Here is a 27,658-nt window from a genome sequence, read left to right on the forward strand (position 1 = left end):
GCACTCCCTGCATGTTGGGCCTCTGTATGTGGCCACGTTGTGTAAAAGTCTCACACATGTGGTATTGCCGTACTCAGGAGGAATACTAGAATGTGTTTTGGGGTGTAATTTGTGCTATGCATATGCTGTGTGTGAGAAATAACCTGCTAATATAACAACTTTGTGAAACAAATAAAAAATAAAAAAAAAAAAACTTGATTTTGCAAAGAATTGTGGGAAAAAATTACAACTTCAAAAAACTCACTATGCATCTTACTAAATACCTTGGAATGTCTACTTTCCAAAAAGGGGTCATTTGTGGGGTATTTGTACTTTCCTGGATTGTTAGGGTCTCAAAAAATGAGAGGCCGTCAGTACTTCAGGTGTGATCAATTTTCAGATATTGGCACCATAGCTTGTGGACTCTATAACTTTCACAAAGACCAAATAATATACACCGATTTGGGTTATTTTTATTTTTAAGATATGTAGCAGTATACATTTTGCTAAAATTTTTGAAAAAAAAATTACTAAATTCGCAAAATTTTATGACAGAAATGAAGAAAAATGCATATTTTTTTACAGAATTTTCGGTCTTTTTTCTTTTATGGCACAAAAAAAAAAAACCCAGCGGTGACTAAATATCACGAAAAGAAAGCTCTTTGTGAGAAAAAAAAATGACAACATTTTCATATAGGTACAGTGTTGCATGACTGAGTAATTGTCATTCAAAATCTGAGAGCACCGAAAGCTGAAAATTGGTCTGGTTAGGAAGGGGGTTTAAGTGCCCAGTGGGTAAGTGGTTAAAAAAACAAATGTCATTGTTTTACTTTCATTTTTACACTTTCTCTTTAAATGTTTTTTTTAATCACTTTTATTCCTATTACAAGGAATGTAAAACCCCCTTGTAATAGGAATAGTGCGTGACAGGTCCTCTTTTTAAAGAGATGTGGGGTCCATAAGACCCCACATCTCTCCTCCAGGCTGGAAAGACCGAGATCAAAAAAGAAATTAATGGTCTTGGCTTTTTCAGCCGCGTCCCAGGCATGGTTTACTTCCGCCGGCCCATACGTGACGTCAAAATGTCGCACCTGGGCCTCCGAAGGTCATAGAAATGACTGGGGACCATTTGGTCACCAGAAATCTCTATGCTCAACTTCCGGCGGCGGGCGATTCATTCTACGGCTCTCCAATTGCGCGGGCGAGCCAGTAGAAGCACCGGAGGGAGGCGGGAGAGGTGAGGGGGGTCAACCCCTCCCGCCGCCTGTAAGAATGATCAAGCGGCTGAACTGCCGCTATGATTGTTCTTATGGTGCAGAACATCGCCGTCCGAAAATGATGATATCTGAATGATGCCTGCAGCTGCACCCATCATTCAGATATCTCCACTCAAAGTCAACGATGTCATATGACATCCTTGGGCTGGAAGTGGTTAAATAGATGTAATCCCTAACTGATTGCCATTTTGTTTGTTTTTTGTAGGTAAAAAAAATTATGCATTTATTATTTTTTATGTTAGGAGCCAGTAAAGCATTGCACCCACGATCAGTAGATCGTGGGTGTAATGCCACAGTCCTGCAGACTGTGTAGTGGTCTGCCCGTACTTCCAATACAGGCAGTGCATCTGTAACCCTAAATATGGGTGTAACATGTTACAAAAGGTGATCTTATCCTTTAAATAGCATTTTTTAATTGTGGTGCTCGCATGCAGCGTAGTTCTGCTTTAGCCAATGTTTCATCTTTTGTTACATCTCAGTGTTGTTAATTTCCTGCAGCCTAAATGCCGCCACTTGTCTAAATGTACTCCAGCAACAGTGGACCATGCCTGTGTAATGTGTGTTGAAACAGTCCCATTTATTCTCTATAGGAAGCCAGTGTGACAGAATGAAAATTCTGAAAACACAACTGAGAGACAGAGCACACATTCTGTCTTACCTTATTCTGACCCCTGTGCTCTGTGTTGCATACTACCGACCCCTGCGCTCTGTTACATACTACCGACCCCTGCGCTCTGTGTTGCATACTACCGACCCCTGCGCTTTGTGTTGCATACTACCGACCCCTGCGCTCTGTGTTGCATACTACTGACCCCTGTTCTCTGTGTTGCATACTACCGACCCCTGCGCTCTGTGTTGCATACTACCGACCCCTGTGCTCTGTGTTGCATACTACCGACCCCTGCGCTCTGTGTTGCATACTACCGGCCCCTGCGCTCTGTGTTGCATACTACTGAGCCCTGCACTCTGTGTTACATACTGCAAACCTTTATACTCTGTGTTACTCCGTTACACACTGCGTTACGTACTACTGACCCCTGGTTCTAAGAGAAAGAGAAGAAAAGCAGCGCCACTCTAAGGGTAGTAAGTCAGTTAAAACAAGGCTTTAATAAGTTTTTAAAATTTAAACTCACATTTGAGTAGTTAAAATCAGCCATAGGATAGTTCTCTTTTTCATCATCGGGTCTCCTCCGGTTTCCAGCTGGGCTGCAGTGGGGGGGTCAGTCCCCGGTCGCTTCCGGTGGCGTCCGTAGCTCCGAGGTTTGGATTTCCCACAGTGAGCACGTCAGCAGGTATGTCGGTGGAAGACGTCAGGTGCTTGAGAACGGAGGGCGTGACTGTAGCGCTCGCGTTCGGAGCATGCATGCTCCTTCGTCAGGCCTTCGTGACCCCTGGTCCTGTTGTACTGGGCTCAAGCCTCATCAGCTAAACAGGGGGACCCAGGGCAGCTTTATTGTTTTATTAGTCCACACCCCACTCCTACTTGCTTACCAGGGCTTAATTACATTTCCCTGAGCCCCATCAGGTCAACAGAGGGGCCCAGGAGGTGGGAGCAAAGGAGGGACTTTTTTTTTTCATTCTTAGGGTGGCCAAATAAAATGTCAGTGTTGCTGTTCTGCTGCCCCCCGGTGGGTGTGGGGGTTGTAGGTGAGGTTAAGGGGGCCTCATCAAAAGGCTGTGTGGAGCTCCATGGTTTATAACAGTAGCCCTGCCTGCACTCTGTGTTACTTACTCTTGTCCCCTGCCCTGTCCTGACTGAAAGGCCAAACCTAACCCAGCCAACCAAGCTGAACCCAACCAGCCAGGTCTCAATTTAAACCAGCCAGCCAGCCTGGGCCAAAACTTTAAACTAGCCAGACAGCCAACTAGGGCAGAACTCAACCCAGCCAGCCACCATGGCCAGAACCAAATCCAGCCAGGCCAGAACTCAAAGCAGGCAGCCATTCAGGCCAGTGGCATCTCCAGCTTTCATATTTTTTTTTTAACAGAAAAATTTTATTAAACAAATCAGCATTACATTACAGAATAATTTAGAATATTCAAAGTACAGAGGAGAATAATAGTACAATCAACCTTCAACCTGTAGTCTTTGTTTATCAGATATTCCAGTTGTGCAGATATCAGAAATATCTGAGGGGGAAGGGAGGGGGAGGGAGGAGGGGGAGCGAAGGAAAGGCAAGGGGGGGGGGGGGATAAGAGGGAATGGGCCCAGAGGGAACAGTCAAAGAGACCTAGGAATTCCTCCAATGAGTTTCACAACATAATAATTATGGAGTAGGGGGTTCCGGAACCCCAGAGGCATCTACCCAAGAGGACCAGATCTTATCGAATTTACCTGGACATTGCCTACTTTCATATGTCTATCTATACAGGGGAAGTACCATGTTCCCAGACCTTTTCCATGACTCCAAAGTAGGAGGCTCCGCTTTTTTCCATACCATTAAGATTTCACGCCTAGCATAATATAATGCAAAGGTAAGACACAGTTTACTATATCTATCTCCCTCAAGATCTTCCAAATGACTAAGCAATAGTATCTGAGGATCGACCGGTACACTAAACCCTGTGACATTGCTCAGTGTGGAGGCTACTGCTGACCAAAAGGGTTTAAGTTTGGGACAGGACCAGACCATGTGCCAAAACGTGCCCACCTCCTGCCTGCATCTCTGACAATTGGGATCCCTTTGATGGTAAATGCGCGCCAGTCTCTGTGGGGTGAAGTACGCTCTGTGTAGGAACTTAATTTGTATGAACCTATCTTTCGCCACAATCATGGAAGGAATGTAGGAGAGCAAGCACTTCCATTCCTCTTCATCTAGGGAAGGGATATCAACTCTCCATTTTTCCCATGTCTTAGTTAGTTTAGTGTCATACTCTACTGTGAGGTATAGATATAATGTTGAAAGTGGCTTCCCCATCACACTAGAAATCAGGAGTCGTTCAATGGAATCTGGTTCCAAAATAAGGGGTGCAGGGAACTGAGCTTCAAAGGCATGCTTTACCTGCCAGTATCTAAATTGGAAGGAAGATGGGACAGCATATGATTGCCTCAGGGCCTGGAAAGTCTTAAGTCTACTGTCCTGAACTATATGTTTTAGTGTGAGGATACCCTTTTTTGCCCAGATAGAGGGGTCTGGTATACTGTGAAGGTGAGGGAGCATGGGATTGCCCCATAGGGGCATATGAGGTGAGATATGATTAGGTTTCCCATATATCCTCCTAGCCTCCTGCCAGACCCTTACGGTGGTTCGCATCGGAGTTGTCATGGCAGGACTAGCCCGAAGTCCACGGAACGGAAGGTTGCTCAGGGCTGCAAAAGAACCCAAAATGGCTGCTTCGAGAGTGACAGCAGGATTTTGTGCGGGCTGGGAGAACCACCACCTAATCGTAACAAGAACAGCTGCCCAATAATAAATTTGGATGTTCAGTAGTGCCAGTCCTCCCCCCGATAGCGGGAGATATAGGATCTGCTTGCCAGCTTTCATATTTAGGGGGGGCACATGGGGTGACAGGGACAAAAGTAGGGGGGCAACTATAAAATGCAATTATATATCCTGGGGCCCTTTACTACGATCCCACAATGGCACTTTCACATGTTCTGCAGTGAGCTTCTTTCCTACTGTATTGGGGCCCCCCCGGGTGGCAGAAAACAAGAGATATATGTCACCAGCATACCAAGAAAATATAAGGGTCCAAAGCAGTGGGAGAACTATCAGGGTTACAAAGGTTGTCTTGCCACCGGGCCCTGGTGTTCTGCCACTGTGGGGTTCCCCAGCCTCCTCTTGCTTTCCTGCCCCTGCTATTGACAGCGCTGGTCTGGCAACTCTTGGAATTTACAGGCTGGTTCTCCTGTCCTAAGGATGGGAGAAATCAGTCTGTTTTTTCAGTAATAGAGTCCTGGTGGAGTCCTTCCCGCAACTCTTCTCCCTGCCACTGAGGATGCAGGGGAAGGAGCAGATCGGGCAGCCGTGGTTGTGTGAGCGCTCGCATTATGCAGTGTCAGCGAGCAGAGGGAGGGGGGAGGAATCACCCGCAGGAGCTGACTGGGGACGCTCTCCCTCTTAATAGAGACTGTGTTACTCCAGCGGCGGCCCGAGTAAGATGCGGTGCATCCACTACGAATGCAAACAAAAAGACACTGCCTTTTTGTAAAAAAAAAAAAAAAAATATTTTTTTTAATGGGGGGGGGGGGACAAAGGGGGAAAACAAGAAAAAAGTTAGGGGGGTCAGGGGCCCCCTCTGGCCACCCCCTAGTGACGCCATTGATTCAGGCCACCACTCAGTCCAGCAAGCCAGCCAACAAAAATTCAGCCCATATCTCAGCTCATGATTACTTGTTATTTGAAGTGAAAGGGCAGTGTTGTTGTGCAAAGCTTCCATTGCTTGAGCCAAGAAACCAAATGTTGAGAAACGCTTCAGAGCACCTAATTCTAAAATCAATAACTTTCCACCAAAGCCTTATCAATACGAAACTGCAACAATTAAAAACTTTGTCTATTATACAACAAATGTTGTTTACCAGACCTGAGAAAAGCATGAACACAACTATGGCCTCTTATCATGTCTCAGTTATTAGCAAAAAGGAAAAAAAATAAAATAAATATATATATATATATATATATATATATATATATATATATATATATATATATATATATATATTAGTGAGATGATTCAAGAAGCTTTTTTAAAATCTGACAATTCACTCTTTGATAACTTTCACAACAAAACAGAAATAATATCTGCCATAAATTACTTTTAACTCTCTGCTGGAACAGTTACAAGAAACGTTAACGTCATGGCAGCTGAAATCATTTCACAAAGAAATAAGGACTTGGATGACTGCAGCTATTTTTCTCTTCAGCTTGATGAATAGGTTGATGTGACAGATATCTCACTAAGCTCTGTTTGTTAGAATGGTTTTCAGTGGCTTTGAAGTAAAGGAAGGTGTTATGAAATCGTACCTCTGAAAGGACATACCGGCGTGAAGCTTTTCGTAAAGGGAAAGAATATTTCATCTCTGAAAATGTTCAGACACAGAAGCTTGTCAGCATTACTATGGATGGATCGCCTGCTTTCACTGGCGGTACCAATAGATTTGGTTAGCGCTGTGACAAAGGGATGCAAATTTATTTTTCTTAAAATTGCATCCTTATCAGCAAGAACTCATTGGGAAGTTTTTGAAAACGAATGATGTAATGAGAAGAGTGGTTAAAGCTGGCCATGTACCAGTACAATTTCATGCAAATGGTCCTATGAAAATCTCTCTTTAGAGCATTCAATCCAGCCATCATTGGGTCAACAAATTTGGTTTGAAAGCCCTTAAAATTTCATTGAGACCTGCTACTTGAATGGAATTCCAGATGTAGTAAACAGGTTTCTTTTGTGTCTAGAACATGCAAATTACAATTTGGATGTAGCATTCTCCTAGTGTAAAATAAGCTGCTAGGTACATTTAGTTGGGCTCCCCTGTAATCAGTGGAACAGAGATTGATTATTTAGGGCTGCTCAGTGTTTCACAGGCTGCTGCTCCGCTACTTCCCCCTGTTTTCTAGAGGATTCTTTCTAGAAGTATAGTGGGTGGAAGAACACAGCAAGCAGCCTAAATAATTATCGGACTCCAGCCAATCCCTAGGGAGGAGTGCCCAGAAGGTGGTAAGAGCTCATAAACAGGCTGAGGTTCGAGCAATAGTTGAGCTGAGTTTTTGGGTCCAGTCCTGTTGGAGAAGATCCCTGTGCAGAGGTTCTGCCCCTGAGGTAGATTCCTGGAATGATCCCCCAGGAAGACACAGACACAGAGGTCCCAGCTAGGCTTAGCTGGGGTGCCTATTTGCAAGCTTAAGCCCGGGGATAAAGTTTGAGTCTGGAGAAGCTCCCTGGAGAAAGTCAGGAGGAAGTTGGTGGAAAAGGATCCAGCTGTCCTATGGTGGTGTGAGTCTACACTTCCCTCACTAGGAAGAGCCTGCTGGATATCAGCAGGAGGTAACTGATGATCGTGTGATAAAGTGAGTAAGCAACCCCATCGCTAAGGAGTTAGTGACTGTGTGTAGCTTTTAAACTCAGGACAGGGCACTGGTCACCATCAGCATATCAACAACAGCAAGGTATATGGCACAATATCTGGTAAATTAGCGTGTAAAACTCCCATAGTCTTATATAAAACCAATTGTAATATGTGTCATATTATAGTTCATAAAACTACAAAAGTCCATAAATTCACAGGAAGGAATGGTGTATCAAGAGAGCACTAGGTGGGCATCTCCTCCCAGAGACCTGAAAAAATCTCTGTAAGACAACAAAAACACACAGGGGGGAGGGCGCCTCTAAGTGCAATATTTATAAGAACTTTAATGGAGAAGCCAAATAAACACTCACATGTGTTCCATAGGAACATGCATATCTAGTAGTATCAGAGGGGTCGCTCGGGTTCCAGATCGGTAGCCAGTCATCACTGATGGTGTCGGACAGTGCGAGCCGGCTCATTGGATGTAGAGGAGGACTTCCATAACCACTGTGGAACGTGGACGTGGCATAATGCCAGGGCAACAGGACTGTCCCCTGGGCATGACGTCACCTCCGTATTCCACAGTGGTTCCAAAGAAATCCTGTGTACTTTCATCTTTGTACCGTGCAGCCAGAAAGCTAAGGAGTCATCAAGTTATTCAAGTCTAAAGTTTTTGTGGTATCCCATGATCCCCCTCCCTATACCAGTTCATTGTTCCCAATAAAAATCCTAAAAAGAACCCCTAGGACTGTTTCTTTGAGACAAATGTGCCTAGTTGTGAGTACTTTAAGTGGGGAAATTGGACTATATTCACCAGCAGCTCATACATGGGTGCGCTACATCTATGATTTTTCCAAAATGAAACCACATTCGCATTTAGAATTCCCATCTTGCTTCTTCAAAACTTCTCATCACTGAGGTAAAAAAAAAAAATCGATCATCGAATTCACCCCACCAATCGCTAAAATGGAATGAATATTCTGAAAACTAAAATTTTCCAACAAACTTTTGTCAACCTTAAGATTGTTAACAAAATACAGTCCCACGCTCTCCAAGGAAGGTTCTCCAGAGAGTGGAGAGCTTGAAATGGAGTATATTGATCATCCCTTCCATACGGAGGTTGGTTGGCGCAGTAAGGCTGAGTTCACACTATTGCGAATACGATGCGGGTTTCCCCCGCATCCAATTCGCATGTCAGGAGATTGTGACCGGCTCTCTATGGAGTCCATTCACATTTCTCCAGAGTGGCTCCGGTGCGAATTGCATAGGAGTCCTGTCTGTCTTGTGGTCCGTTTCAGGTCCGAATTCATCCAAAGATTCGGACTGAAATCGGACCTGAAACGGTGAACAGGGATGCACCAGACACCTGCTCTGAGTCGCTCCATGCTGCAGTGTAAACCCAGCCTAAAAGGATAAAATTTTGTGTTGCTTGAAGCATCTTCTGCCAGTCATAGTAACAATTCTAGAAGAACGTAATAAAGAATCATTTGTCTTGATGCTGGAAGATTCTAAATGGCTTCAAGACTGTGCTTTTTTAATAGGTCACTGAATAACCTCATGATTTCACCCTGAAACTTTAAAGGCAAAGATAAATATTCTGGACATGATTTTGGAAGTAAAATTATTTTCAGATAAGTTTGGCCTGTAGGAAAAAAAAAAAAAAAAAAGGGAAATGAAGCATTTTCCAAATTAAAAAAAAAAAACAAAAAACAGAAAAATCTGCAGTACTCTATGAAGGGGTTTTAACATTTTCCTAAACCTTTGTGCATTGGTGTTTGGATCGGGGAGGTGGGTAAACCCCCGAAAGCGAGTCTTGAAACTAATGATTAGTGTACATAAAAAAAAAAAAATCTCTGTTGGTTGAACTGGATGAACTTGGGTCTTTTTTCAACCATATTTAATACCGTATGTATTTCAGACAGTACTAAACTGGGTGAGGTCCACTGAAGAAAGAATTAAAAATAATTCACTGATTTCCTCTCAACTCTTTTTTTTTTTTTTTTTAGGGATTTCAAACATACATAGGAGTAGGGGCAGACCAATAGCAAAGATTTCAATGCTTCTTAATGGTAATTGTTACAGAACAAACCTTCCCAAAAAGTGTAACATTTATAGATGACCATTGATTATACATTGAGATGTTCCCTAGGCTCGGATGTCAGTTAATAGATGTTTCAGTGGTCCCCAAGATAACCAAAATAGGGAGTAGATAAATTATGCCTTAAAATTTACAGCTCCTCATATAAAGATGGAAAAACTTGAAAATAGGGAACCAGAGTAGGAAAAAAAGGAAGGGGGGGTATAGAGGGTTCCCGAAAATAGTTCTGGAGACAGATAGAGGGGCATAGGGTTGGGGCTAGGTCCCTGCCTCCGTATCATTGAGGTCAACCATTCCACCGATTTCACAGGGGTCCAACCTTCCTGCCAGTCCGTATTATTTATATTTTCAAGACGTAAATGTTAAAGATGGATCTGCTTCAATAGAAAAGGCAATTTCATGAAGACCAAGCTTCTCTGTTGAACTTACTTCTCTGAGAAGACTTTGGTGTGAAAAACTGATGCAAGACATGTTTGGTTTGTCGTATCAAAGAAAAGGTGTCCCCATTTGATTTTGGTTGCTCAGCGTCGAGTGGCGTCTTTCTTTGCGTCCATCTACTTTTGCAAGCCAACATTTTCAAACATGAACTTTATTGAGTACAATAGGGGGTGCTGATAAATGACCATCTGCATTCTGGTAGTAGACTTGGGGTGACAAATTACTCCTCAGACATATAAGAAAAACATTATAAATGTAAAGTGCCACGTCTCTTACCGAAGCTGAAAAAGGTGTGATTCCATTTTTTGCTGTGTATTCAACTCTTATCAAAAATCCTATTATAAGGCACAGGAAGGTAAACATGGCAGAGGTGGAGATCTACCTGAAAAACACGGAAACGATCACGGACATATCTTTCATGTGTGTTTTTACGTCTGAAAGAAGGTGTAAACCCAAGCACTATCACAATCTCAAACTTGATTTCCAAAGTCATTTTTAGTATTGGTAGCTTTCAACAAAATTATCCCCGGTGATCCTGCCATGATGGTCCTTTTTCATGTGCTTCCTTTTATAGAGTGACCATCAGAAAATTTGTCCTGAGAAATGCCATGAGGCCATTAATGGAGTGCATGTAGACAAGAAGTGGTAGAACAGAGGCTGCAGACAATCAGCAACACTGAGAAACAACAAAAAAAATTTAACTAACAAAAATGGCAATTGTTTATGGTGAACTATAGCAAACCAAATGTCATTCAGCTAGGGTTTTCATCTATTTTAACCACTTGCTTACTGGGCACTTAAACCCCAACCTGTGCCCCCCCCTCCCCCCCTCCTGTCCAGACCAATTTTCAGCTTTCAGCGCTGACGCACTTTGAATGACAATTGCACGGTCATACAACGCTGTACCCAAATGAAATTTTTATCATTTTTTTCACACAAATCGCGCTTTCTTTTGGTGGCATTTAATCACAGCTGGGGTTTTTATTTTTTGCTAAACAAACAAAAAAAGATGGAAAATTTTGTAAAAAAAAAAAAAATCATGTTTCATAGTTTGTTATAAAATTTTGCAAACAGGTAATTTTTCTCCTTCATTCATATGCGCTGATGAGGCGGCACTGGTGGGCACTGATAGGCACTGATAAGTCGGTACTGATGGGCCCTGATGGGTGGCACTAATGGGTGGCACTGATAGGTACAATGATAGATGGCACCGATGGGCACTGATAGGTGCCACTGATGGGCACTGGTAGGTGACACTGGTGGGCAGCACTGTTGATGAGGCACTGATTGTGGGCACTGATAGGTGGCACTGTGGGCACTGGTAGGCGGCACTGTTGTGTACTGCTAGGTGGCACTGGCAGGTGGCACAGGTAAGCTTGGGGCAATGTCCTTGATCGGGACCGATGTCCCTATCACAGCCGCCGGTGAACGGCTTTTTTTTTCTCCTCACGCTGTCAGTGCGAGGAGAAAAAAATAGCCGATTACCGGCTCTGTTTACATTACATGGTCAGCTGTCATTGGCTGACAGCTGATCACGTGGTAAGGGGTACTCCTTACCACGTGATCAGTGTACTCCGATCTGTGATCAAGCGAGTCTCATAGACTCGCTGATCACAGAGCGCACCCTGCAGGGCGCGCACAGGCCGCTCGGGCAGTAGACGTACCCCCGGCAAAGCAGGTCCGCACTGTAGCGGTCATTTGGCCATAGCGCGGATCTGAACTAGTTAACCAGGGGTGGATTATTTCTCATCCACACACAGAGCTTTCTAATTTGATTGGCTTTGAGTCAGTATTTCACTAAAGCCAGCCATAGATGGTGCAATTTTCTTTCCTGCAACCACAGGTTGCAAGAAAGAAAATTGCTCTGCTTCCCCATCAACACTGACACCCATGGAGCTATTGTGTTCTCTCAGCGGGGAGCACAGGGAGCCGTTCCTGCTGGTTAGCAGCTATAGCCACTGGCAATAATTGCATAAAAAATATGGGATGCTGGTTGTACCCAAGTAGATCAATCAACTTGGGTACAATCAGCCTGCCCATACATGTTTCAAATCTCGGCCAGTCCCTGCTGAACCGGCCAAGATTTTAACCATCTAGCTAGCTTAAGATCAGCTGTAATTGCTGCAAAGCAAGCTGGGACTGTAAGCAGAACGGCTGACCCTTATTGCTACACTTAGGACCCACTCCACGATAGGTGCGGCAGGACAAACGGTCACTCTGTCTTTCTGGAAGGTTACATGTTTAAATGTAATGCTGACATTAAGCTGGCAATACACAGTGCAAGCAGATTGGATAATCTCCTTTAAATATACCAAAATTATATACCGTGAGGGCAATTGGTGTCCAATCAGGCAGACCCTTATGCTCCATAGTTGATCTAAAGGAGATTGCAAATTCAAATTGTAACATGCATGGTCAACTTTAGACACAACCGTTTTTAAGAGGTTTTTGAACCATTAATCATGCAAGCCCACGTTGGCAGCTGCCATCCCAACCTACCTACCTTGCGCTAAAATCCAGCCCTGAAGTCAAGGAACCCTCTCAGTGTATAAACGGATCTTTCACATCAAAAGGTGGTTTTAGGTAGTCGGAATCCAACTACACTAAATGACCAAGAGTATGTAAACACCTAACCATCACACCTTGTTGGTTATTGACCATTCCATAACTATAGATTTGGTCACCCTTTGCGCCTATAATGGCCTCCACTTTTCTTTAAACAAGATTTTGAAGTGGTGTTTGTAGGAACTGGGACCCATTCAGCCAAAAGAACATTTATGGGATCAGGTACCTCCCATGGATGAGAAGACCTGGCTCACAACTGGTATTCCAATTCATCCAAAAGGTGGTCCATAGGGTTGAGGTCAGGGCTCTGCTAGGCCTCTCCAGCTCCTCCACACCAAACCATATCTTTTTGGAGCTGGCTTTGTGCACAGGGGTGTAGTCATGATGGAACAGAAAAAAGGACCTTCTTCAAACTGTTGAAAGACTACAATTGCCTAAAATGTCTTTGTATGTTGTACTATAGCACCAGCATTACCCTTCTCTGGAGACACCTGAACTCAATAATTTGGGGAGGGTCCACATACTTCTGTGTATTTATCATCTTTCCCATAGTCCCTTCTTAATGAAAATGTAAGAATGAGTAGCGATAAAACATTTCTACGAGATGAACCATCATGACTCTTTCCCATAATTCACTACAGCTATACTATGGGACATGCAATGACTATCCCTTTAACTTGGTTCCCAAGTGTGCTCGTTATCCATCAGTTCCTTCTTAAAAAGTCACTAAAAACACAACGTGGCCTCTACAAGTATATCAATCAATCTGAGTATTGCTAATTCTTTACCTGAACTTCTGCTTTTTGGGTTTCAGCTGGTACGTGGAAGCATCCGGAAGATATGAAGCTGAAAGGTTTTTGCTCTCCCCACCTAATGCTCATGGATCTTACCTGGTCCGACCCAGCGACAGCATCCCTGGACAATATTCACTGTCAGGTGAGATGTGAAAACTCCTTTTAAAGGACTACTCCACCCATAATTACATTATTTTTTTCAGATTTTTGTTTATCCATGTTTTTCTGAGATGATATGAAAAGACAACCAACAGAGAATGTAGTGCATTTTTTTTTAATTCAGCTAGTATAGGCACCTGAATCTGTCAATTTATTAGCTACCTGTGATCTCCTACACAGCAGGACTCAAAAGGGAGGGGCGACATTGTTATCTGATCAGGTTCTGCTACACTGCCATGTCAACCCAATGCTAGGAATTTTCTGACAGGAGGAGATGGTAGAATGAGCTCCTTAAATGAGGCTGAAGCAATCTCTGCAATATATAAAGAAAACAGCAGAGAGCGCCAACTAAGTGCAGTATATAGAAAAATACTTTGTGATTTTTAATAAAGTATTTTCCTATATACTGCACTTTTTTGGCACCCTGTGCTGTTCGCTTTAAAAACACCAGCTTAGGTATGTTTCCCAGACCGATATCCAGAGCACAACTTTGCACAAACAGAATCATAAGTCATTTTTAGTAGGCAAGACCATTCAGCCATACAGTGGCTTAAAAAAGTATTCATACCCCTTGACATATTCCACATTTTGTCATGTTACAACCAAAAACGTTAATGTATTTTATTGGGATTTTATGTGATAGACCAACACAAAGTGGCACATAATTGTGAAGTGGAAGGAAAATGATAAATGTTTTTCAAATTGTTTTACAAATAAATATGTGAAAAGTGTGGGGTGTATTTGTATTCAGCCCCCCTGAGTCAATACTTTGTAGAATCTCCTTTCTCTGCAATTACAGCTGCAAGTCTTTTTGGGGATATCTCTACCAGCTTTGCACATCTAGAGAGTGAGATTTCTGCCCATTCTGGTTTGCAAAATATCTCAAGCTGTCAGATTGGATGGAGAGCGTCTGTGAACAGCAATTTTCAAGTCTTGCCACAGATTCTCAATTGGATTTAGGTCTGGACTTTGACTGGGCCATTCTAACACATGAATATGCTTTGATCTAAACCATTCCATTGTAGCTCTGGCTGTATGTTTAGGGTCGTTGTCCTGCTGGAAGGTGAACCTCCGCCCCAGTCTCAAGTTTTTTGCAGACTCTTAACAGGTTTTCTTCTAAGATTGCCCTGTATTTGGCTCCATCCATCTTCCAATCAACTATGACCAGCTTCCCTGTCCCTGCTGAAGAAAAGCATCCCCACAACATGATGCTGCCACCACCATGTTTCACGGTGGGGATGGTGTGTTCAGGGTTATGTGCAGTGTTAGTTTTCCATCACACATAGCATTTTGCTTTTAGATCAAAAAGTTCAATTTTGGTCTCATCTGACCAGAGCACCTTCTTCCACATGTTTGCTGTGTCCCCCACATGGCTTTTCGCAAACTGCAAACAGGACTTCTTAGGGCTTTCTTTCAACAATATCTTTCTTCTTGCCACTCTTCCATAAAGGTCAGAATTGTGGAGTGCACGACTAATAGTTGTCCTGTGGACAGATTCTCCCACCTGAGCTGTGGATCTCTGCATCTCCTCCAGAGTTACCATGGGCCTCTTGGCTCTTCTCTGATTAATGCTCTCCTTGCCTGGCCTGTCAGTTTAGGTGGACGGCCGTGTCTTGGTAGGGGTATCAAAGTAAAGGGGGCTGAATACAAATGTACGCCACACTTTTCACATATTAATTTGTAAAAAAAAATTGAAAACCATTTATCATTTTCCTTCCACTTCACAATTATGTGCCACTTTGTGTTGGTCTATCACGTAAAATCCCAATAAAACACATTTACGTTTTTTTGGTTGTAACATGACAAAAATGTGGAAAAATTCAAAGGGTATGAATATGTAGCAGTCTGTACTCTGTAATACACAGCCCTGGAGTGAGTATCTATCATAATCCTTGCAATGGCAAAAGCTCATTGGTCAGCGCAGCCACATGACTGTGCTGGCCGATGAGAAGTGTATGTGATACTTCTTTCTTCTGTTGAGGTTTCTTAAAAAAAAAAAAAAAAAAGGAACCACTTCTCATTGGTCACGTTGCCCACTGAGCACTTGTCATAGCTGAACATTATGATGGATACTCACTCCAGGGCTGTGTACGGACTACGGTGCACCAAGGATCGGAGGGTGGACTTTTTTGGTTAGGGTTATGGGTGTAATCCTTTGCTTTGTCAGTATGGCTCCTTGCACTGCGGCACAACTACAAACACAACCACATGGTACAGCAGACACATATCAGGAACATGAAATGTTGGGCTTACATATTCTTTAATGGTTTTTAATGGTACAATTTAAAATTTTTGACTTCTATATGGGAGAGTATTTTTTATTGAACAACTCAGGGACATAAAGTTTAGGAATAATTACAATTTTGAGGTAAACGTGTGGTGTACAGGTCCCACCACCAGGGCCGGACTTACCATAGGGCTTGACTGGGCTCAAGCCCATGGGCCCCGCCCAATAGGGGGCCCCGTGGGCCCCAGCCGAGTGTACTCGGCTATACTCGGCTAGTTCCGCTCCCAGTCACGCCTAGTCCCGCCCTATGATGGACATAACACAGGGACTGGGCGTGACTGTGAGCGGAGCTAGCCGAGTATAGGCGAGTGCACTCGGCTAGCTCCGGCGGTGGCGGCGCTCGGCTCCGCTCACAGTCACGCCCAGTCCCGCCATTGGACCTGTGTTATGTCCATCATAGGGCGGGACTGGGCGGGACTGCCAGAGGAGCCGAGAAAAGCCGACAGGAGCCGAGATACACAGGACCGGCTCTGTGTATCTCAGCGGCGCCATATTTAAATTGCAGTGACACTGACAAGTCACTGCAGTTTAACTGAAACCTGGGCAAGGCTGCAAATGACACGGACAAGGCTGCAGATGGAGGCTGCAAATGACACTGACAAGGCTGTAAGGCTGCAAATGACACTGATAAAGCTGTAAGGCTGCAAATGACACTGATAAGGCTGCAAGGCTGCAAATGACACTGATAAGGCTGTAAGGCTGCAAATGACACTGATAAGGCTGTAAGGCTGCAAATGACACTGATAAAGCTGTAAGGCTGCAAATGACACTGATAAGGCTGTAAGGCTGCAAATGACACTGATAAAGCTGTAAGGCTGCAAATGACACTGATAAGGCTGCAAGGCTGCAAATGACACTGATAAGGCTGTAAGGCTGCAAATGACACTGATAAGGCTGTAAGGCTGCAAATGACACTGATAAGGCTGCAAGGCTGCAAATGACACTGATAAGGCTGTAAGGCTGCAAATGACACTGATAAGGCTGTAAGGCTGCAAATGACACTGATAAAGCTGTAAGGCTGCAAATGACACTGATAAGGCTGTAAGGCTGCAAATGACACTGATAAAGCTGTAAGGCTGCAAATGACACTGATAAGGCTGCAAGGCTGCAAATGACACTGATAAGGCTGTAAGGCTGCAAATGACACTGATAAGGCTGCAAATGACACTGATAAGGCTGCAAGGCTTCAAATGACACTGATAAGGCTGCAAGGCTGCAAATGACACTGATAAGGCTGCAAGGCTTCAAATGACACTGATAAGGCTGCAAATGACACTGATAAGGCTGCAAGGCTTCAAATGACACTGATAAGGCTGCAAGGCTGCAAATGACACTGATAAGGCTGTAAGGCTTCAAATGACACTGATAAGGCTGCAAGGCTTCAAATGACACTGATAAGGCTGTAAGGCTGCAAATGACACTGATAAGGCTGCAAGGCTGCAAATGACACTGATAAGGCTGCAAGGCTTCAAATGACACTGATAAGGCTGTAAGGCTGCAAATGACACTGACAAGGCTGCAAGGCTGCAAATGACACTGACAAGGCTGCAAGACTTCAAATGACACTGATAAGGCTGTAAGGCTGCAAATGACACTGACAAGGCTGCAAGGCTGCAAATGACACTGATAAGGCTGCAAATGACACTGATAAGGCTGTAAGGCTGCAAATGACACTGATAAGGCTGCAAGGCTGCAAATGACACTGATAAGGCTGCAAATGACACTGATAAGGCTGTAAGGCTGCAAATGACACTGATAAGGCTGCAAGGCTGCAAATGACACTGATAAGGCTGTAAGGCTGCAAATGACACTGATAAGGCTGCAAGGCTGCAAATGACACTGACAAGGCTGCAAGGCTGCAAATGACACTGATAAGGCTGCAAATGACACTGATAAAGCTGCAAGGCTGCAAATGACACTGGACAAACATGCAGATGGACGCTGTGCAAGGTTGCATTGATGAGCATTTAAATATAGGTTTTTTTCCTTAAAATTCCTTAAACTCTTATCTTGAGGTTTACTGATTGGTTATTGGCAGTTACGTAGTGCCTCGTTTACTGCCGTTGAGAAAACCTGTCTGCATTAGACAGTGATGTCATGGCGGACAAACGGTATCAGAGTGGCGCGCTTAAAAGAAAACGAAAGGTTTAAAGTAATGTATAGAAGGTAGGGCCCAAAAGTGACTCAAGCTCAGGGGCCCCCACCACCCTAAGTCCTGCCCTGCCCACCACTGAGGTCTATTGGGCTTTAGTCCGGCCCTTTGACACATAAATCCTTCTTTGAGAATGTCCTATGCAAATACTAACTAATGTCTAGTTGGTATTTGCATAGGAAATTCTCACAGAAGGATTTATGTGTCAATTTAAAGGGGTTGTAAAGGTAATTTTTTTTTTTATTTAAAATAACAAACATATCATACTTACCTTCACTGTGCAGCTCGTTCTGCACAGAGTGGCCCCGAACCTGGTCTTCTGGGGTCCCTCGGCGGCTGTTTCAGCTCCTCCCCGCAAGAACTAACCACCTTAATGCGAGCTCCCTCGCATGGTGGTGAGTGCTTGCGGGCGCGCTCCCGTGATACAGCCGGCGGCTATAGCCGCTCGCTGTATCACTCGGCCCCGCCCCCCGGCGCGCCGCGTCATCGGATGTGATTGACAGCAGCGCGAGCCAATGGCTGCGCTGCTTTCAATCCATCCACTGCAGCCAATCAGCGACCAGGCTGAGCTGCAATGAGGACGAGCAGCGAAGATTCGAGGCGTCAGGTAAGTAAAACGGGGGGGCTGGGGGCGGCGGTACTGTCAAAAGTTTTTTCACCTTAATGCATAGAATGCATTAAGGTGAAAAAATTTTTATCTTTACAACCCCTTTAAGTGGAATGAAGGTTTTGTCTGTAGTTTCGGTTTCCTGGTTCTAGCTTACGTTATACACAAGAGAGTAAATAACAAAGGTCAGTTAGTTTACCCTAGATAAGCCCTCTGTGGCCCTTTTTATAGGTGTGGCTCCAGAGCCGACCTGTTCTGCAAGAACACAATCATTCATTTTGTTTTTGGCCAAATTTAAAAACATTTTGTTTAAATATATTTAGAAGTTTTAAAAGTTTTTTTTTTTTGGTTGAGATGCATAGAGAGAAGACGACATTGCTGTAATATATACTACACTACTATACTATATTACCAAAAGTATTGGGACGCCTGCCTTTACACACACGAGCTTTAATGACATCCCAGTCCTAGTCCATAGGGTTCAATACTGAGTTGGCCCACCCTTTGCAGCTATAACAGCTTCAACTCTTCTGGGAAGACTGTCCACAAGGTTTAGGAGTGTGTCTATGGGAATGTATGACCATTCTTCCAGAAGAGCATTTGTGAGGTCAGGTACTGATGTTGAACGAGAATCCCAAAGGTGTTCTGTTGGGTTGAGGTCAGGACTCTGTGCAGGTCAGTCAAGTTCCTCCACCCCAAACTCGCTCATCCATGTCTTTATGGACCTTGCTTTGTGCACTGGGCCAAACCATTTGGTGGAGGGGAGATTATGGGGTGGGGTTGTTTTTCAGGGGTTGGGCTTGGCCCCTTAGTTCCAGTGAAGGGAACTCTTAAAGCGTCACCATACCAAGACATTTTGGACAATTTCATGCTCCCAACTTTGTGGGAAAAGTTAGGGGAATCGCCCCTTCCATAGTAGTGTGTTGAGTTATTTTGAGGGGGCAGCAAATTGACACTGTTATACAAGCTGTACACTCACTACTTTACATTGTAGACAAGTGTCATTTCTTCAATGTTGTCACATAAAAAAGATAAAATAAAATATTTACAGAAATGTAGAGGGGTGTACTCACTTTTGTGAGATACTGTGTGTATATATATATATATATATATATATATATATATATATATATATATATATACACACACATACAGACACACACATACATACATACACACACACAGTGGAACTTTGGTTTATGAGTAACGAGGTTAACAAACGTTTTGAAAGACGAGCAACTTTTTTTTTTTTTTTTTTATTCTGACTCAGTTTGCGAGTGTTGTCTCGCAAAGTGAGCAGAATTCAAGCTAATGGGGTGTGCAGTACCGCATTTGGCCAGAGGTGCGGGGGCGCCGGGGACACTCAGAACGGTTCGGAGCCATTTGGAGCCATTCGGAAATACTGGGAACCACTTGGAAATACTCAGTTCCCGAGTGTTTCCGAGCCTTACCAAGGCTTTCCGAGTTCAGCCGAGCTGTCACAGAGTATTTCTGAGGCTCTCCAGCGCCCCCCCCCACCTCTGGCCACATGCAGTATTGCATGTAATAGAAGTCAATGCGGAACAAATTATCTTCGTTTCCATTGACTTCTATGGGGAAACTCGCTTTGATATGTGAGTACTTTGGATTACAAGCATTCTCCTGGAACGGATTATGCTCGTAAAAAATTCCCAGACACGCCCACTCTAGGTACTAACAAGCCCCTTGTGGCCACTGAACAGATTCGAGCCTGCCTTATAAACGTGGCTCTGATTGGTGTTACAGTAAGCAGGGAGAGATGCTGTACACTACATATTCAGGAAAGCAGATCCAGAGACTCCAGAGAACCCATATTAAATCCGAACTCCAGGCAAATACTTGTCGTGGACTATACTCACCGAGGCCGAGATGCCGAGAGCGGCTCGCCCTTACGACCACGCGCACCCGACCCCTGGAGGTGATACAGGGAGTTGGGGGCACGCGGAGGCACGGGCTTCCGGAAGGGACTGGATTCCTGAAGGAAGTCCGAGTAACTGTGGACACAGGAGAAGCTGCAAACAAGTGGTTAGCTGAAACTGGGGTAACTGGCCAGAGCAAGTCCGTGTAACAGGCTGAGATCAGGGGTATCAGGCAGACAAGGGGTATCCGTAAAACAAGCAGAGGTCAGAGGTATTCAGCAGGCAGAGAGAGTGTCCGTTTAACTAGCAGAGGTCAGGGTATCCAGCAAGCAGAGAGAGTATCCGTTTAACTAGCAGAGGTCAGGGTATCCAGCAAGCAGAGAGAGTATCCGTTTAACTAGCAGAGGTCAGGGTATCCAGCAAGCAGAGAGAGTATCCGTTAACTAGCAGAGGTCTGGGGGTATCCGGCAGGCAGAGAGGGTATCCGTTAACTAGCAGAGGTCTGGGGGTATCAACAGGCAGAGAGAGTATCACAGGGAGTATAACAAGGAAACTGGGTACAGGACAGGGCACAGCTGACGACTAACCAGCAACCCGACTGGGCGCTGGAGCCGTCAGAAGTAGCCCACCGGTGAGCGCGTCAGCGTGACGCGCCGCCGGGCACCCGCACGGCCACGGCGCGCACACGGGGACCGCCGTGCACCCGCGCGCGCCGCACAGCTGGGCCGCGAACGAGTGCACGGCGCAGCGTGAGTCCTCCGCGCATGCGCCGTGGAGCCCGGCGGACGGAGGCGGCTTGTGCCTCCTGACAGTGCCCCCCTCCTAAGGGCGGACACTGAACGCCCAGACTGGACATTACTTCCGGGTGGTCTCGGTGGAAGGCTTGAATTAAGCGTGGTGCATGTAGGTTCCTTGCAGGTTCCCAAGAGTTGTCCTCAGGTGGATAACCCTTCCACTGGATCAAATACTGCAGTTGTCTGCCCTTCTTCCTACAGTTAAGGATGGACTCCACCTCAAATTCATTCTCACCATCCACCCTAACTGGTGGTGGAGGAGGTTCCCCTCTTTCCGGAAAGGTGTTGTCCACCACAGGCTTCAGTAAGGACACGTGGAAGACAGGGTGGATCCTATAAGTCTTTGGTAATGCTAGCTCCATAGCCACAGGGTTGATAATCCTTTTGATGGGGAAAGGACCAATAAACTTGGGTCCCAATTTCCGTGAAGGCACGGATAGTTTAAGGTTAGTAGTGGATAACCAGACTTCTTCTCCAAGTTTAAAGGTTGGATCTTTTCCCCTGCCTCGGTCATATTGCTCCTTGTAATCCGTTTGAGCCCTCAGCAACATGTCCTGAATTCTTCGGAAATTTGCCTGTAAGGAGGTCACTCTGTCATGCACGGCAGGGACTGCTATTTCGGGAACATTGTTGGACAGGAAGGTGGGATGAAAACCACAATTTGCCCAGAAAGGCGTTTGGTTAGTAGCGGTGTGAACAGAATTGTTATACGCAAATTCAGCGTATGGGAGAAGGCTTGCCCAGTCATCTTGGGATCCCGAGCAGAAGCATCGCAGATATTGCTCTAGGGTCTGGTTCGTCCTCTCCGTTTGGCCGTTACTCTGAGGATGGTAGGCTGATGAGAGGCAGACTTTGATATTTAAGGCTTTGCAAAGCTCCCTCCAGAATTTGGACGTAAATTGTACACCCCTGTCCGATACGATGTTCTTTGGTACGCCATGGAGTCTGATGATTTCCTTGAAAAAAATATTGGCAGTTTCTAAGGCCGAGGGGGTGCCTTTCATGGGCAAAAAATGGGCCATCTTGGAGAGACGGTCAACCACGACAAAAATAGTGGTAAAGCCCCCCGAGGCTGGCAGGTCTACTATGAAGTCCATGGAGACGTCAGACCATGGTCGTTCAGGGATCGGTAGGGGTCTTAGTAAACCCCAGGACTTGGTGTTTCGCCCCTTGTTCCGCTGACACGGAGGGCAGGATGCCACATACCTCTTGCAATCCTGTCTCCACCCAGGCCACCAAAAGGAACGGGAAACCAGCTCAGACGTTTTCCTCACTCCAAAATGCCCTGCGAGTCTATGGTCGTGGCACATCTGGAGGGTTAGTGACCGTGTCTCCTGAGGTACAAAAATTTTTCCACGGATCCAGAAGAAGTTACCATTTCTCTTCAGGGACTGCACCTCTGGTTCCGTGCAAGAGTTGGATGATGATTTGATGGATGACATCAAATCCACTTGTGCTACCCCAAGGAAGTTTTGGGAAGACAGGATAGTACCAGGTTCTGACGCCTGGGACTCTGCCGAGAACATCCGTGAGAGTGCGTCTGCCTTTCCATTCTTTGAACCGGGTCTATAGGATATATGGAAGTTGAAGCGGGAGAAAAAGAGGGCCCAGCGGGCTTGTCTAGGTCTTAATCGCTTTGCTGTCCGTAAGTACTCCAGGTTCTTATGGTCTGTAAATATCATTACCGGATGTAATGCACCTTCGAGCAGATACCTCCATTCTTCAAGCGCAAACTTTATGGCCAGCAACTCCCTGTCACCTACATCATAGTTTAGCTCGGGCGGGCTGAGCTTCCGGGAAGCGAATGCAACAGGGTGAAGGATAGCCTTGGGCCCTTGTCTCTGAGAGAGAATTGCTCCTGTGGCAATTTCTGAAGCGTCCACCTCCAAAACATATGGTTGAGCAGGATCAGGATGGCAAAGAATTGGAGCCGAACTGAACAAATTCTTTAATTTCGAAAAAGCCTCTTGTGCGGCCTCACTCCACCGGAAAAGGTTGTGCTGACGGGTTAGCTGGGTGATGGGTGCTACAATGGTCGAGAATCCGACAATGAATCTCCGATAAAAGTTAGCAAAACCTATGAAGCGTTGAACCCCCTTTTTATCAGATGGAGCTGGCCAATCTTGGATGGCCTGTATCTTTTGGGGATCCATTGCGATTCCGCCGGCCGATATGATGAACCCTAGGAATTGTACCACTGATCTCTCGAATTCGCATTTCTCCATCTTTAGATAAAGCTTGTGCTGTCTTAGTATAGTAAGGACCTTCTTGACATGCCCCCTGTGTAACTCAATCGTAGGAGAGAAAATGAGTATGTCATCCAGGTAAACGACAAGGAAGTCATCCAGGTATTCTCGGAATATGTCGTTTACTAGGTGCTGGAATGTGGCTGGAGCATTGCATAGCCCGAATGGCATCACCAGATACTCGAAGTGTCCAAACCTGGATCTGAACGCTGTCTTCCATTCATCCCCGGCTCTGATTCTAACAAGGTTATAGGCACCCCGCAGGTCTAGTTTGGAAAAGACCCTAGCAGATCGAAATCGTTGGAATAGCTCCGGGATGAGTGGTAATGGGTATCTATTCTTAATGGTGATATTGTTGAGCTGCCGGTAGTCCACACAAGGTCTAAGGGACCCATCTTTCTTCCCGACGAAGAATATTCCTGCTCCAGCAGGTGAGGATGAAGGACGGATAAACCCCTTTTCCAGATTCTAATCGATGTACTGTCTGAGCGCCTCCAGTTCGGTCTCGGAGAGAGGGAATATACGACCGAACGGAATCACGGATCCCGGCAACAGGTCGATCGGACAGTCATAAGGCCGATGAGGTGGTAGGCGGTCAGCCATTTGTTTATTAAAGACCTCCTGGAACTCCAGATATTCAGAGGGGATCTGTTGAAGGTTATCTGACGAGGCAGTAACCGTGGCACAGACCTTCGGGGTTAGAGGGAGGCAATGCTCCAAGCAGTATGGAGAGGAGAAGGACACCATCTTGGAGCTCCATTGGATCTGCGGATCATGAGCTTGTAACCAAGGCAGGCCAAGGATGACTGGGAAGATGGGAGAATGGATGAGGTCGAGCCGTAGGAATTCCTGATGCCCGGAATCGGTGATTACTAAGATAGGCTGGGTCTCCTGGGTGATGGGACCTGAACTGAGAAGAGAGCCATCGGCTAGATGCACTTGTAAGCCTTGGGCCTTTGTTTGCAAGGGGATACGGAGGCTGCGGGCCAAGGCTGCATCCATGAAGCAGCTACAGGCCCCTGAATCAATGATGGCGGGTAGGCGAGACTCCCCTTCCGGCAGCTGCAAGGAAACAGACAACATCACATAAGATTTTGGAGCATTGTTATCCAGATGATTCATTAATCTAGGCTGAAGGAACTTACTGGGCCTTATTGGACAATTGCGCAGGAAGTGTCCCGCTCCCCCGCAGTACAGACACAGATTGGACTGTCGTCTGCGTTGCCTTTCTTCCGAAGTTAGCGGGGCCCGGACCAGGCCTAGCTGCATGGGCTCAGCTTCAGGAGGTGTTGTGGCAGACGGTGGTGGCGTGGATGGAGTTCTAAACGGCGTCCACGTAGGGCGTGGACCCTGAAACCGCTCCGAGCGACGTTCACGCAAGCGCCTATCCAGCTTCGTGGCTGCTTGAATGAGCTCTTCCAAGGTCTCCGGGGTCTCCATCCTGGCTAGCTCATCTTTGAGGAGTTCAGACAAGCCTTGACGGTACTGGTAGCGGAGAGCCGGCTCGTTCCAATTTGTGTCGGCCGCCCACTTGCGGAATTCCACCGTATAATCTTCGATGGGTCTTCTTCCTTGGGACAAGTGGTGGAGAGTGGCTTCAGCGGTAGCCTTCCGTTGCGGATCATCATAGAGTTGGGACATACCCTCGAAGAAGGTGTCTATGGAATTTAACATAGGACTTCCCTGTTCCATTAAGCCATGAGCCCAGGCCTGAGGTTCCTCTGACAGTAGTGAGATAGCAAAACCCACTTTGACGATCTCTGATGCAAATGTCCGGGGCTGAAGGGCAAAGTAAAGCGAACAGGCGTTTTTAAAAGACCTGAATCTTTTACGGTCTCCGGAGAACCGTTCGGGCGTAGGGACCCTGGGTTCAGGAAGTGCCATGACAACGGTAGGGCTGGCGGCGGCCTGGGGGAGTGCCCCTTCATTGCTGGGTGCCGGAACTGCAGTGGCGGAAGGAAGTACTCCAGCAATCTGTTGGAGGCGGCTGTCAACTTGAGCATACCCCTCCTGTAGCTTCTGGACTGAGTCGGCCAGGGTGGAGACCTGTTGGCACAGGATCTCCAAAGGAGAGCGCGCTCTGTCGGCCTCAGACATCTGGCTGGTTAGTACTGTCGTGGACTATACTCACCGAGGCCGAGATGCCGAGAGCGGCTCGCCCTTACGACCACGCGCACCCGACCCCTGGAGGTGATACAGGGAGTTGGGGGCACACGGAGGCACGGGCTTCCGGAAGGGACTGGATTCCTGAAGGAAGTCCGAGTAACTGTGGACACAGGAGAAGCTGCAAACAAGTGGTTAGCTGAAACTGGGGTAACTGGCCAGAGCAAGTCCGTGTAACAGGCTGAGATCAGGGGTATCAGGCAGACAAGGGGTATCCGTAAAACAAGCAGAGGTCAGAGGTATTCAGCAGGCAGAGAGAGTGTCCGTTTAACTAGCAGAGGTCAGGGTATCCAGCAAGCAGAGAGAGTATCCGTTTAACTAGCAGAGGTCAGGGTATCCAGCAAGCAGAGAGAGTATCCGTTTAACTAGCAGAGGTCAGGGTATCCAGCAAGCAGAGAGAGTATCCGTTTAACTAGCAGAGGTCAGGGTATCCAGCAAGCAGAGAGAGTATCCGTTTAACTAGCAGAGGTCAGGGTATCCAGCAAGCAGAGAGAGTATCCGTTAACTAGCAGAGGTCTGGGGGTATCCGGCAGGCAGAGAGGGTATCCGTTAACTAGCAGAGGTCTGGGGGTATCAACAGGCAGAGAGAGTATCACAGGGAGTATAACAAGGAAACTGGGTACAGGACAGGGCACAGCTGACGACTAACCAGCAACCCGACTGGGCGCTGGAGCCGTCAGAAGTAGCCCACCGGCGAGCGCGTCAGCGTGACGCGCCGCCGGGCACCCGCACGGCCACGGCGCGCACACGGGGACCGCCGTGCACTCGCGCGCGCCGCACAGCTGGGCCGCGAACGAGTGCACGGCGCAGCGTGAGTCCTCCGCGCATGCGCCGTGGAGCCCGGCGGACGGAGGCGGCTTGTGCCTCCTGACAATACTTCAGGTCTGGACAAAGCAGATAAGGGTTAGAACCTCGGCCAGGTTTTACTACTATGTGTCCCTATTGTAGCATTTTCCAGTCACTTGGGCATCATACAGGACAGGAAGTGATGTAATCTCTTATCAGGAAGACATTATCTTTTTTATAAGGGGCACATAATAACATGCTTGAATATTAACAAACTAAGAAAGGTACCCAATATGTAAATATACTGAATATAGTGAAAACTAGAACATTTTTGGCTTGAATTGATTTCTAATTCTGTTTAGAATCCATACAATACAATTGTAACTATAGAAAGATATGGGGTGAGATGCATTTTGCTCTTTACATACACAATCTGCACTACCTGTTTACCAGTGATTGCTCTTTACTGTTCCCCTCACCTCTTTTCATTCACACGGCTCTCACAGTAGACTGATAGCCATCACTCTCAGAGGGGCATAGCCTGTATTGGATTTGCTTGCAGCATTTGTTCAGCAGTGATACTGGTCATGTTGCCTAAGTTCCTAACACCCACTAGAGGGAGCACTTCCACATCTGGGTTTGAAATAATAATATGGTGCAATAAACTAATTAAAATGTGAAAATTAACGTAACTATATGGTTAATATGTAACCATATAGTAAAATAGCACAGTAATATGTAATAGCACAGTAATATGTAACCATATATTATATATATATATATATATATATATATATATAAAAAATAGCACAGTAATATGTAATAGCACAATAATATATATATGTAATAGCACAGTAATATGTATTATATATATATATATATATATATATATATATATATATATATATATATATATATATATATATATATATATATATATAAAAAATAGCACAGTAATAATTCATGAATATCTCTTCACAGAGATAAACGGTATTTCACCTCTGCTCGCCAGTCGTCTCGTCTCCAAGTTTCCGTATTCCTGGTGACTGTTTGGGGGGGGGGGGGTATCTTTATCCAGACCAGAAAAGTCCTATAAAAAAAGAAAAGTACAGAAAAAAAAAATGACTAAAGCTTCAACACGTATCCTTCATTTACAGTTCGTATCGAGAATAAAGTCACCCACTTCCGCATCAACATAGAGTCCAGCGGCAAGTACTACCTACAGAGCGGGAGAGCCTTCTCCACCATCCAGGACCTGATCGCCTTCCATAAAATCAACTGGAAGCTTCTGAAGGGCCCCCTGCTGCAGCCCTGCAACACCCAGGTACGTGTTGGTTGTGCTTGGCATTAGTGAATACGAGGCAATACAGGCAATACATTACACACCGGGGGGGGGGGGGAGACATGTCATTGGTACAGACGGTGCAGCTGT

At 45.6% G+C, this 27,658-nt stretch overlaps 1 protein-coding gene across 1 annotated transcript in view; it reads left to right on the top strand.

Annotated features, from left to right (window-relative positions):
- The window catches only part of LOC141114011 (tyrosine-protein kinase Srms-like), a 64,122-nt gene that overhangs the window by 4,012 nt on the left and 32,452 nt on the right, over positions 1-27,658 (top strand). Inside the window, exons 2-3 of the mRNA XM_073607432.1 lie at positions 13,176-13,297; positions 27,384-27,550. Coding sequence (XP_073463533.1) covers positions 13,176-13,297; positions 27,384-27,550 — 289 coding nt within the window. The remainder of the gene's footprint in view (positions 1-13,175; positions 13,298-27,383; positions 27,551-27,658) is intronic.

This window comes from Aquarana catesbeiana, linkage group LG12, assembly GCF_042186555.1.
Source record: "Aquarana catesbeiana isolate 2022-GZ linkage group LG12, ASM4218655v1, whole genome shotgun sequence".
Taxonomy (NCBI): Eukaryota; Metazoa; Chordata; class Amphibia; order Anura; family Ranidae; genus Aquarana; species Aquarana catesbeiana.